This window comes from Lycorma delicatula, chromosome 3 (assembly GCF_047948215.1).
Source record: "Lycorma delicatula isolate Av1 chromosome 3, ASM4794821v1, whole genome shotgun sequence".
NCBI classification, from domain to species: domain Eukaryota; kingdom Metazoa; phylum Arthropoda; class Insecta; order Hemiptera; family Fulgoridae; genus Lycorma; species Lycorma delicatula.
The window spans coordinates 208,882,286-208,896,585 of record NC_134457.1 but is presented as its reverse complement, the minus strand read 5'-3'; the positions used below and the strand labels follow the sequence as shown (position 1 = coordinate 208,896,585).

At 29.5% G+C, this 14,300-nt stretch overlaps 1 protein-coding gene across 1 annotated transcript in view; it reads left to right on the top strand.

The window, feature by feature from the left end:
- Positions 1–14,300, top strand: part of LOC142321080 (uncharacterized) — a 258,131-nt gene that overhangs the window by 134,225 nt on the left and 109,606 nt on the right. Inside the window, exon 4 of the mRNA XM_075359078.1 lies at positions 7,894–8,141. Coding sequence (XP_075215193.1) covers positions 7,894–8,141 — 248 coding nt within the window. The remainder of the gene's footprint in view (positions 1–7,893; positions 8,142–14,300) is intronic.

Genomic DNA, 14,300 nt, shown 5'->3' with positions numbered 1-14,300 from the left:
TATTTATTACTACGTGAAATTTCAAGTTCTTCATTGTATATTCACATACAAACTTTCAGCAGTTGTAGGAAATTTTGACGAACAAATTTTTTTTAATAAAGTCATTAAAAAAACAATTCTTTATGTATTATAATGTCTTTAAATATATGTATATATATATATATATATATATATATCTTTTGATAAGATATTCATTAAATAAATAACATGTATGTAGAATAAGTATCGCCTTATTTACGGCCAAGAACTAAATAAATACATTGAAATATAAAATGTATAATTAGATGCAATACTAACGCTATATATTTTTTAAAGGAATACAGTTTTGATAAATTCGTTAAAACTAAAAAAAGTTAATATCATTTTACAAATCTATTTAACAAATAATAGATTATTTTGGCTTCACCAGCAAAAAGTACTAGAAAGCCTTGTTTGCTAGTGAGAGCAATCATTTAACTACAGTAATATATCAGATAAGTCAATGCAATAAAAAGGAAAACGTTAAAATGTTATCCTTTGTTCATGAGCATAACAAAATTTTAGTAGTTAAATGCAATTTTAGTAATAATTAAAAATTAGATGTCTTGACAAAAACCAAGAGATTGATTAGTTAAAAATATATAATAAAATAAATTATCTATATTAAAGAAAAAACTATTTTTAATCCATTTCTTTAATACTTTGTTAGTTTTATATTTGATCGCTTGATTTTGATCTTCAAAAGATTTACTTGGTGCAAGATTCATCAGTCTTGTACTAATATAAATAAAATTTCTTCGTGTAATGGTGAAACTTGAATGATACTCCTCATATCTCTTAATTCTTTCATTTCTTAGGAAGTAAATATCATAATTTGCATTTAATTTAAATAGTCCTACGTGACGTTGAATGTGTCTCATTGGGGTTTTAATATACAATATATAGTAGAGATGTGCGAGTCCTGACTTGTTTATTTCATCTATTCACTAAAACAGTAAGGGATTTGATCAAATCACTTTCTTTAGGGAAATCACCCCACAGAGTTGTAGTTTTAACATCTTCCGTGAATTGATCATCTACCTTAGGGGATTTGATCAAATCTCCGTTTTCATCAGTTCCCTGCTACATATATATATATATATATATATATATATATATAGATTCGTAAAGAATGTAACAAACGTTCACGACATATTCTACTGGTGGAAATAAAATAAAAAATCCATATAAACATAGGTACCAATTAAACAAAGTAAAAATTTCAATATTACTAAACGAAAGAATTATATATTTTAGAAAAATAAAAAAATTTAATCATATTCAATTTAATACCTATTTAAAATCTGCCACGTTTTGCTATGTTTTGTTTTTTAATAAACTTTGAAATTTCTACGTTTGTATTTTCGAAGGCTGTCCAGAAATTAACTTACGTTTTGAAATAAAAAACCAACCAAATAAAAAAAAGATATTTTATTATATACATTTGAAAGGGACAATCTTAACCTATTTTTCTACATAGTCGCCATTTAAATTGAGGCACTTATCATAATGACGCACAAGCTTTTTAATTCCTTTTCTTTAGAAATCTGCCGCCTTAGATTTTGGCACAAAACTTGTGATAACTAAGCTTTTCCGATACAATTTCATGCAGTAAACTTCGTGAAATTTGGGGGAAATGAAGCGAGAGTTCCGTAATCGTAATGCGGCGATTTTCACGAATTTTATCGTTGATTTTCATCGTCAGTTCATCAAGGCCGACCACTGTGGTCCTCATCATGAACATTGGTGCGGCCAATTTTAAACTGAATGAACCACTGTCTCACTCCACCTTCACTCATTATTCCATCTCCGTACACCTCATAAAGTTGCCAATGAATTTCAATTGGTGTGAGGTTTTTGGTCAGTAAAAATCTCACAGATGTTTCATCAGTGAACGCACCTCACAATTTGCGGGATTTTCTATTGAAGCGCACATTTCAATAACTCACAACGAACAAAGTAGAAAAATCACAGCCCACACGCTACGACAGCTTGATGCGTACTGAGTGTAAAAACGTTTTGACGCCAAGATGGCGGATCTATCCCCACCCATCTCCACGCTAGGCGCAAACGTAAGTTACTTTCTGGACCACCCTCGTAGTTTCTGTGGATTTAATCATACCGTTTTGCTCAGAATAAAATTCTCTACAATGTTTTTTAACACTTTTATGTATTTATTACCCATTTCACAAACATATTTTGCACCAAACATAAAATAGTGTGTGTTGTTTTACCCTAATCCTTTGTCTTTTAACCCATATTTTTTGAAAACTATTTATTAAAGATACTGTTCTAGAACCTATTATTTTTTTTTTCAGGTCAAATTTAATATAAAACTAATAATTTATGCTTTAATTTGGTTTTAAGCGTTACAGTTGAGTTTAATCAGATTATGGAACAGTCTAGATTAAATACCGAAAAAGTAGAAATTAGGACGGAATTTTCGCCAGTCGATACTCGCTAAAGAATCGTTTTTGAACCTTTCTTTACATGAATATTCTTCTACATTTTCACCAACAGAACATGTCCTGAAAATTAGTTACATTATTTGTGAATCATTCTGTGTATGTATATGCATATAAATTTGTGCATAGCATTGAGAAATTTCTTTGAAAATAATAACACAAAAAAATTATCCTATTCAATGATTATTGTACACAACCAGTTATTTAATTAACGGAAAGGAGTACATTAATTAATTGCTTTATGCTGTCTGTATCCAACTTTCTTGTGCCTAACATACGTAATAAAACACCTGAGCTATAAGACACTCGTCAAGAGTTGTTCTCCTAAGAGTAATAATGTTAACGATTAAAACAGATTAAAGGTATAATTTGTATGACTAAACAGTTTTCTAATTTCTATGACATTGGTAGGCTAATAAGGATCGACATATTTCAATAAAATCACAACCAGAAAATTTTCTCATTTTTCCTACTTAACTTGACATGAGATGCTTATTATTCTTTACATTTTGATGTTATGTTGTTTGCGGAGATAACGTGTAACTAATCTCTAATCATATAGTTATGACAGTTAACGATCACGTACTTTATTCAAAATGTAGAAAATTGTATTTATAAAAGTACTTTCAACCCCTTAAAATTAGATTTTTTATCAAAATTTAACTTTTTACTGCTCCAATTTATGTAAATTACATTTTTTATTATTTATAGTCTTTTTTTACTAATTTTGATGTTACGATAGAACCAGTTTTACAACTTCATTCTAGGGTAAACTTATGTTTACTTATTTAAAAACTTACATTTTTTTAACTATTCAAAATATTGTGACGCAATTTTTTTTAATTTTTATGGTATTTGTACCCAAATACCTCGTAACTTAGAACGTGGCTATTGTACAAGTTTCTTTTTCTTTTGATAAAAAAAAAAATATGTCTAAACTGCCAAAATGGTTTGAAACTTTTAAATGTTTGTATGGAAACAAGCCACTCCTAAAAATAATAACGATAGAATGTTATAATTCACGTATAACAAGTATCTAATGGCATTTTTATAATATTAATTAAAGAAGATAATGAATGAAGTAGTTTCCGCTTGTCTTTTTCACTGAGAAAAAATATTATAATGTTACATATCAGCATCATTCCAAGCCTGTCGAAATGCGAAGATATTAATTTCTAGAAATGACCCACTACACTTTGCTCACAACAGTATTGGCAGTAAACATTATTACACAGCCATCATTATTTTCAGAGAAAACTTCTGAAAATACAGGTACTTATACGGGTTTGTATATTTACGACCACTTGAAAGAATGGGACAGTTATTGTAAAACAAAAAATGAATACACCCTGTTGTGAAACAATCCATAATATATACACTTTTCAGTAACTCATCACAAGGAATTTTTTAACTCTATCTCTGAGAAAAGGTTTACAATTTAGGCTTTATAAAAATATTGGAACTCATTTCCTAGTTTTCTTTTGTACTTCACCACATCAAGAAAGTTCAGTTTCTACTATATCGAAATTATAAGACAATTCTCCTACCAACAAATAATCGTAATCTAAACTAAAAATTATATCATTGCAGTTTTTATTTTGCATTCAACTTTACCACTTGATCTTCATAATTGTTTTTTTTTTTTCATGTAGTTCGGCGTTTTCCTAGTTAAATTAATTAATGGATATTTTTCTTGTTTGCTTAATTTTTACTTTCCGGGCTGCATACCTCTAGAGCTATGAAAAAAGAACGAAAGTACGGTAATCAGTCAAAAAATGGATTATTGATTTCTTTTTCTTTTCTCTACGTTTTAAGACCCAGAGACCCCAAAAAATAAAAAGAAGTAAGGGAGGATAATATTCGTACTTAATTTTGTACGTGTTAGATTCTTAATAACTTCTGATTGGATAAACTGATTTTAATGAAATTTGCTATAAGACTCGTGTATAAGGGACAATTTTTTTTGAAATCTTGGGGTCAATACCTCCAAGAAGTGGAGTAGGTAGTTTCTTTGGGATCAATTTACTCAAAATTTTTCTCATATAACTACACTCTTTTCCTACTTAGCCTCCAGGAATCACCGTCAGGTATTACTTCAAATGGTGAATGAGGATGATATGTATGAGTGAAAGTGAAGTGTAGTCTTTTACAGTCTCAGGTCAACCGTTTCTGAGATGTGTGGTTAATTGAAACCCAGCGACCAAAGAACACCGGAATCCACGATCCAGTATTCAAATCCGTATAAAAGTAACTGCCTTTACTAGGATTTAAACGTTGAAACTCACATAACCCCACTTTTCTTCTTTTTTTCCCCTCTCCCCGAATCGGATTCCACACTGAAGCATTATACAATCCGGGGGAGTGTCCTTTTACTCTAATAATCCGGCTGGATCTTAACTATTAATGCCAGCCTCTAACTCCCAGAGTAGGGTTACCAGGCTTGACTATGTCATCCTGTTCCCCATTCTAGGAGCCGGGACTCGGTCTTTATACCTTGTTTGCCTCGAGAACACCTAAAGGAGCATTCTCGCCGGGTCTTTTCTACAAGAGGACGAGAGAGTCCCCGTGGCTCATCATTGCTACCCATCTGTACATGCACAAACGAATAACAGCTCAGCAGGGCGCTGTCCCTTACTCCCTCGTTGTCCTATCCTTCTGTTGAAGAACCCGTTTGATAAAATCAGATATAGCACGGAATTGTACCTCATTCGCCAACATACGGTCCACAATACTCTCCACCGTAAGTGGCCCAATAATCAACTCACATTGCAAGCGCTCCTTGTCCCAGGTCCGACAGGCAGACACAACATTCTCCTGAGTGTCGAGCTCCCCGCAGGATAAACAAAAGCGGTGATCAGCCCGCTGTCGTGCAATCAAATATACCCGGAGCACGCCTTTATATTAAGCTCAGTACACGCACGCGTAACATGCTTATATTACTATTTTTTTTATACCCAAAATTCTCCCCCTTTTACAAAAATCGAAAAAATCTATCTTTTTGTTTATTACATATGTTTTAACCTATTTTTTTTTAAATCTTTCTAGACAAAGTACTAGTGCAAACGACCCACAAAAAAATACTTCGGGTGCAATATCGGTGGTAGTGGATCCTATCAAAGTCTAAAATATCGATTATTGGAATTTTAAAACGTTTTTTTAGTTTATCTAAACTTTTAGATAAGCAATATTATATATTAAATATATATTTAGATACAATAAAATTTCATCATAATTCACCCCCACCCTCAAAAAAGAAATCTTAGATAACATTCTATTTGTACTATATTTTTCCGTAGAAGTTTTTAGTCTCTTCAGTTTAACATAGTAAACGTAGACAAATCAAAGAATTTTCTTAGGAGGTGATTTTCGCGGTATGTGAGCAGAAAAAGATAAAGAAATATCAACTTTTTGAATTTTTAAAATTTATTTTTATTTATTATTATTTTTCCACTAAAACAACTTATTAATTACCTTTATTTATGAAATTTATTGTTGTTAGAAATATTTGTAAATAATTAACTTACTTTTATTATAACATGTATACAACACCGATTTATTTTTTAAACAAGCTATACATTAATTTTGCTTTTTAAATTATTTACATTTTTCTATTAATAAAACTACAAACTCGTTCTCGTTCTGTTAAATTGACAATATAAAGAAATTTAAAATAACTAATAGAGATTATTATAAAAATACGATGACTTCATATATTTTTATACAATGGTATATTAACTGCAGAATTTGCATTTTATATTCAAATTCTTTTTGATGAAGTCAATTAATTTGTTATTTGTAATTATAACATATGATTTATATTAGTAACATATGTTGTAAACTTAAAAAAAATATATATATTTTTTTTATTCTATTTTCCTAACGTATACATACGTTCCAATCTGTTCAACTATTGAACAATAAGCCTCTCGCCACCCGGACCAATGAAATGAGGATTATATAAGCCTCATTTTATTGGATGTATGATAAATAAATGAGGTGTAGTCTTATATAGACACAGGCTGACCATTCCAGGACTCCGGGGGCTCTTAGATAGGAACACTGGAAAAGGATGATCAGTGAAAAGACCCGACACCACGTCACGGCTAATCAGATATGGCGTGGTGTCAGAATTGGGCAACTAAAATAAGGACCTCTCAAAAAGAGCTGAACCGGCGAGCCGAACTGCTATGCCGGACATTCCGAAAATTCCTGGTGCCTGTCCATTCCAAAGGCCGACCATTCCTGAGACGTATAATTAATTGTACCCCAACCATCAAAGTACACCCGTATTTATTGTCTAGCATTTAAACCCGTATAAAAGCAATTAACTTTTTATTAGGATTTAAACCTCAGAACTTTCGACTCCAAAAATTTGCGACAAGTTATAGTACGTCTACTCAAAATTTTAATTAAAAAATGTAAAATAAAACAACTTTGTAAAACATAAACGTGACAGAATATTTTTTTTTTAAATTCTTCTTTAAAGTAACTTATATAACGTTGTCTGAAAGATCTGAAAAAAGTAACATATTGTAATTGCAGGTGATGGAACACATTATTCGATAAAAACATTATGATGTAAGTAAAAAGTCCCATGATTTATTTCAATTTTTATTCTGATTCTTACTAGTAAAAAAGATTTAACTAATTTTCTTTAAAATATAAAAAAAATGTAAAAATTAAAATAATTGCCCTCAAGACATAACATTAAAAAGATAAAAGAATGTGGCTTAAATTTATATAAAAATATTACTGAAGATGTAAACAGCTCTCATTCTATATATTTTTCATGTGAATTATTGTTTTTATAGTTTCTTTCTTTTGTAAGTCCTCTATAAGAGGAGTTCAAGGTAAATATAATTTGTAAACCAAACAAACGTATTGTCGTTTGTTCTTTTAGTTTTAGTTATTGTTTTTTTTATCCATAAATCGAATATTTTTTTCTTTTAACGTATTTGCTTTAATGCAATTTCATTGAAATTACAGTAGTTATTGTGACGATAATAAAAAAAAATTTTCATTCCATTAATTTTTAAATCTTATTTATCGAAAATTATGTTCTTTTTTTCTGTAGATGTTCTCTTTATTTTAAATTTACTCACATTTGAATAACGTGTTTAAAGTTTATTTGTTTATTTGAGGAATACTGTATATATTTTTTTTAAACTGCATTTATGATGTTTTTATTTAATACATGAATCGTTCTCTGTTTTTTAAACCGTTTACAATTTAAACCTGCATTAATTGTTTTAAATTTTTATGCAATTTTTTATTTACAGTAAGCTTATCATTCAAAAGTGAATCCAAAGCAGAAATAACTCATGTTATTACAATTAATTGGATTAAAATTTAAATCCGTGAAATTTAATGCGATATTTATCTTTACATATTTTTAATTTATTTATTACAGAGTGTAGTGAGAGTTCATCTAGAAATGCTTCTTGCAAATACGCTAAGCGAGGTTATTTCAAGCTTCGTTCTTCAACATCCTAGCGCAGCTCCTGGGCCAGCCGGCGGTGTTGTACCGGCTCCAGCTGTTACCCAGTGTTATGATCGGGATAAGCAAGCTTGGAGTATTAAGAGCGACTGCCATTCAGACACCGTCCGACTCCATATGGTTTATAAAGACATCCATAATGTTCCTCGAAATCACCTCAGGTAATGTAAATGATTAATTTTATTTTCATTATTATAACATGAAAATTACACTATCCTTATTTATAAAATTATTATTTCTCCGCCATAAAATTTGTACATAATTATTTTAAAAGTTTCATAATTGTTGCATTTTTTTTTTTTAATGTCTGACTCAACAATATTTGGGGAAACGAACTGGGTAGTTTCCTTAGGGGCTTTAATTTAATTTAAGGGATAGCCAATTCCGCAAAAAAATCTGCTTGCGTCATTTTACATTCTTGTTATAGCTGTGTTGCAGGAAAGAGGGTATGGTAATCACACAAAAAAATGAGGTATGGGTTTTTTTTATATTTCTTGACGTTTCAAAACCGAGGAATCACAAAAACCAAAATAAGTGGTGGATAACATTCGTATTATGTATTTTACGTGTGTTGGCGTGTTTGAACCCAAATAACTTTTGACTGGATAAACCGATTTTGGTGAAATTGTTTACAGACGCTCTTCTGTAGAATGGAATCTGTTGGTAAAATTTTTGGGTTAATAGCTCCAAAATTAATTTCTTTGGAATCACTGTTTCAAAAACTTTGCAAACATAACTCCACTTTATATTAATTTCAGTACATGCAGGCATAATATTTTACCATTTAAAAAATTTTTTTCCAAAATTTTCCATTTCCCAAAAACCGAAAAACGCTGTCTTATTATTTATTGCATATTTTTTAACCGAATTTCTTTTAAGTATAATAGTAGTGCAAAAGGCCCAAAAAAAGCTTTAAGGGCAACGTTGGGGGTAATAGTGCGTATCAAAGTTTAAAAATATCGAATTTTCTCATTTTTTTAATCATTTTCTTTTAACTAATATACTTTTAACAATAAATATGAATAGTATTACAAAAGAATTTCATTCTATTTCACCTCTCCACTGAAAAAAAGAAGAAATCTTTGGTAACGTTTTATAAGTAGTAAACTTTTCACAGGAATTTTTCTTTTATTGTCTTCCATTTAACATAGTAAACGTAAAAAAATCAAAGAAAATTCTTAGAAGGTGATTTTGGAGGTGGAGGAAGAAAAAAATTTAAAAATCTATTCTTTGAATTTTTTAAACGTTTTTTGAGTTATTTTTTGAGTTATATAACATAATGACGATTCTACAATAAAATTTTATCATAAATTACCCCCATCCCATAAAGAAATCTTAGGTAATTTTTTTTATGTATCAATAATATCTCTCCACTATCGTAACTAAATTACTGATAAACAAAAAAAGATTTTTAATATTTCTGTAAGTATGATACCATTTCTTAAATTTTTTTTTTGCCTACATTACAGATCTGTAAATACAAATTTCTGTCAACCTTTAATTTTAAATAAATTGGTTTGGCAAAAGTCTTTAAATGAAGACCAAGCTGCACTTTCTACATTATTTAACATCGAGTTAAATACATCATCTTTGATCAACTCTCTTATTTGAGGACCAAAAAATATTCCTTCTTTAATTTTTCCTTCTCTTACATTTGGAAATTTCTGCCTGATATACAAAAATCCGGAACTATCCTTCTTCATTGCTTTTACAAAATTTTTCATTAGTCCTAACCTTGATATGGCGAGAGAGTAAAAATATGTTTTTGGGTTCAATTAATGGCTCATGAATAACATTTTGTATTTAGTATAGCCTAACTGCATATCTAACAAAATAGCTATAACTTTCAAATCACTACATATGTTCCAGCTATGTTTTTTATAATTTATTTTTTCAAGAACGTCTTTCATCACATCTTATGTCTCTTTCACATTAATACCATAAGCGATTGGTGTCGAAGGATATTTGTTACCGTTGTGTAGTAGGACCACATTTAAACTATAATTGGACGAATCTATGAAAAGGCGCCAGTCCTCACGTTTATGAACTTGTCCTAAATGCAATATAAGCTCATCAATATCTGTGCAATAAACCAAATTATTTTCATCAATAAAATACTGAGAAAGTTCTTTTTGTCGGCTTCGAAAGTCCGAAATTTTTGTATTTTTTTTAAGTAAATTCAAACCTTCCAATCTTGGTCCTAACAGTTCAGCTTGTCTTTCTGATAAATTTAAATCCCTAACCAAGTCATTTAATTCACCTTGTGTAATAAGATGTGTCTTATTGGAAGATAATTCAAAATCAAAATACATTATTGTCTTCTTCAGTACTGCATGATTCTTCATCGCTGCTTTCAAAACACATTCACAGGTGGCTCAGGAACTGTAATAATTTCACTGTGAGGTATAGGCTTGATTTTAGATTGCAATGAATGATATTTTACAGTATGTTTCGATTTTTTTTAAATTCCAGTCACACTTATTAAACAAAAGTAACAATCGGTTACATGATCCTTTGGTTCACGCCAAATTATAGGTACACCAAATGGCAAAGCCTTCCGTGTACCTTTCAGCCATCCTCTTAAATATACAGAACAATTAGTGCATACTATATGAGGAGCCCACGTCTTATCCTGACCACAAATTTTATACTGAAAGTACAAATGAAATTCCCTTTTTTAATTAAAGATGTAATGTTTTTTTCTATTTGATGTTACAGTAAACTCACCTCGTTCATAACAAAAGGCATCCACATCATTTACACAATTTCAAGGCATTATGACACTGCACTGTTAACAAACTTAAGACAGCAATAAGACTGAACAAAATTAATTCATTCCTAAATCCAGTGCTTAATACAAACAACACAGCTGTGTTTTTAGCTACATGTTTTGGCCTGTTTAGACATGATTCCATCTTCTCCATGAAGGCTCACTCTTCAGTATTAGGTATGATGTCATGTGACTATGAAATGATTTAATTCTTTTTTTAGTATTGTTTATTTATAACTTACAAATTATGTTAACAAAGTTACACAATAAAAAATGAGTTAACAAAATACAATATAGGAGCTTAAAATGCTAACTATACGTTGAAAAAAAATCCTTTAATAAAATTTTAATTTTTTTTAAAAATGGTGGGTTCTAGAAATATTATGAGTTCATATTCGATTTCAGCATCAAAAACAGATTAAAATGATGTATCGCTTGTTAAGAATCAAAAATTATGTTTATCAGTGTAACCAAAGCCAGGAAAGTACTACATCTTTGTTATCAGCTCTTTTCTTTAAATAAATCCTAATATTGTAAAAGATAGCTTTTTAATCTATTATTGATTTTTAGAAATGGTTTTTAGCATTCCACATCCAACGGAAATATTCCGCCTTACACCTACTATCTTGATATATTACCCAGAATGGCCTTTTGAAATAGTAAGTCTCAAACAAGATAAAAGTATTTAAAGACGTTACCTCTTTACTCCACGTAAAATCATTTTTGCATGAACTCTTACCGCAGCAACTCCAGATTTTACTGGATTCTTAGCTCTAAACAGTATGTATGGACAAATTCTTAACAAATACATAAAAAAATAGCTTCCCAAGCTGTATCTTTTACTTTATTCGATTTTAGGGCTTTTGTAATGTGTAAAGAAAATGTTTACTAGGCATATAACCGATTTTTCTCTTTGCTTTTCCTCAATTATGGGAATTTTTGGACCAATGATTTTTCATTAATTGGGCAATTCTCAAAAATATCAGCAATTCTAGGCAAGAATGTTTATAATTAAAAAATAATTATTATGTTAATAAAAGTCATTAAAAAGTACATAAATGATAAGAAATGTGTACCTTCGTTAAAAATAACCATTATACGATGGGAATGAAATATATTAAATAGGAGAAAATCTTTTAAAATAATTTTTTCTACATAAATTCTAGAGAGGAAAAAGTTCTGAAATAGTAAAAAAAATAGTATAAATACCATAATAATAATTTGCCCATAAGACAATGCTGAGAGGTCTTGCGAGAACTGTTTTTCGTCGCTCGTAGTGATGCAAAATAATTTTGCTTAATTTATTAGGAAAATTAAAATAAAATCGAAATTTTAATTAAAATAAAAATATAAATAACATTTTTAATTAATTGCACTAATATGATATTTTTCATTACTTTACAGATTTTCTTACATAGGTGAGAAAAAAATAAACGAGGGTTTTTAAATTTTAAAACCAACTATTCCTGATCATGTAAATGCTTATTTGAAAATAGCCAATGATCAGAAAACTGTTTCTTTACAAATCCTTCACATTGAACGAGAATAGTGAGAAAAAATAGTGGATAAATATGTTCGCCCGTTTCAACAAGCGAAAATTCGAGATAGGTTAAAAAATCAGTTATGTGTATTTATTTATTGTATATTTTAACAGAAAAGTTAGAGAAGAATAATATAAAGCAACCACAATAGATTTTTTTATCGAAAGGAGTAAAATTAAAAATTTATTGGTAAAACCTTAACGTTACTAGTATAGTATCAATTATTGTTATCTGTACAAACTTAAAAATTGTATTTTTTCCACAGCTAAAAAAATAACATAACGGTTTTTAACCAGGTCAGATATCAAGAAATTAATTTCAATTTTTTTTATTCTTCAAGGATTCTGTAAAAAAAGAAATACCAATACAAAATTCGGAAACTCTATTTATTAATGATTTATGCTTTTTCCTTTCATCTTCCGACATAAACATTAAAAATAACTTGACAAATTATAATTTATATTAGAAACTGTTCTACATAATTTAAAATGTTAGAAATTATTATTTTCTAACACGTATATGGTAATCACAAAATATATTTTTCGTTGCACATATAATTTCATGTTATAATCGTATCAGTCATGAAAGCATTGTCAAAAGCAATAATCTGTTGTCATATATACCTCATTAGCATATACATATCGTGGAGCTGTTGTACGTAATTTAATACCATTCGTATCTGTTACAATGTTCTCATAGACTATGCTATTAAAACTTGTCATGGAAAAATATGTTTGGAGAAATAACGTGGTAACTTTTTTATAATCCATATCAGAGAAGAAATTCTTTTCTCGTAATGTTAACTTGTGTGGGCATCCGATCTTTCCCTCTCTCACGCGATCCCACGCGCACGCGCACACACAACACACACACACACACACACACACACGTCAAGTTAACGCGCGTAACCCTAAGAGCCGTCTCTCCTAACAATGAGCAATTTTTTATAATTATTTAATTGTACTAAATTTGTAAAATGTATTACAGAATAAAATGTAGAAAGGTATTACAGTATAATACTTATTTGTTTTAACTAATTTTTTTTTTTGGGTTTGAGAAAGAAACATGTATGATATTTATACTAAATTCTATTTCTTACATAATGTATCTAAATAAAATAATTTGTTTTCAACAATAAGAAAAATAAAATTGAAAACATTTTGTTGATACAGAAACAATATTAATAAATTTTCATTTCTCTAAACAGAATTTCCAGATATTCCACGTACAACAAAGTTTTCTATCCTTTGGAATGAATTTTTAAGTTAATTTTACTGAGGGTACCTCCTCTCCGATCCTGTTATTACGCCAGAAGCTTAACACAACAAGTTAGGGTCCACGACGGCGGGAGGGGATTTCCACGACGATTGCCTGACTGACTGACTTACTGACATACATTTTTTTTTTACTTTTGACTGACTGACGTACTTACTGACTTACATCATATCATACAGTTCCACTTGCACAATAGGAACACACACGTAGGGAACACGTAGAGCTCACCTGTCACTTTAGTGTAGATACCAAAGTGTGTTTTAGCAAGAAGGAGTGGACGTATCCCTGACATTAATATTAATTTGATTCAAATTAATATTGACAAACAAAAATATTTAAAAAAGACAAATAATCATAAAATTAAATAATTAAAACTAACTAAAAAGTCATAAATTTTACAATGAAATTGTCTGATATATAATAAATACGATATTTTTTAGAAATCCTACGAAAAATTTCAGCGTTTTATATAAAGATTGTTCCTATAATTTACGGGGTTTATTTGTTGGATATTCTCAATTGGTCGAGGGCAAAAATTAATTTAAAAGTTCTTTAAATTAAGTCGCAATTAGAAAAATTCTGATCGATTAGGAAAAGTCAGAAATAGAGAGTTCTCTTATTTATCATAAGTTAATATGTTAACAGAGTTACAAGTAACTTAAATGAAGGTTATATACATTGTTCGTATTTAACTTATTTGCTTGTGTTTAATATGGAAATTGTTAGACTTACAA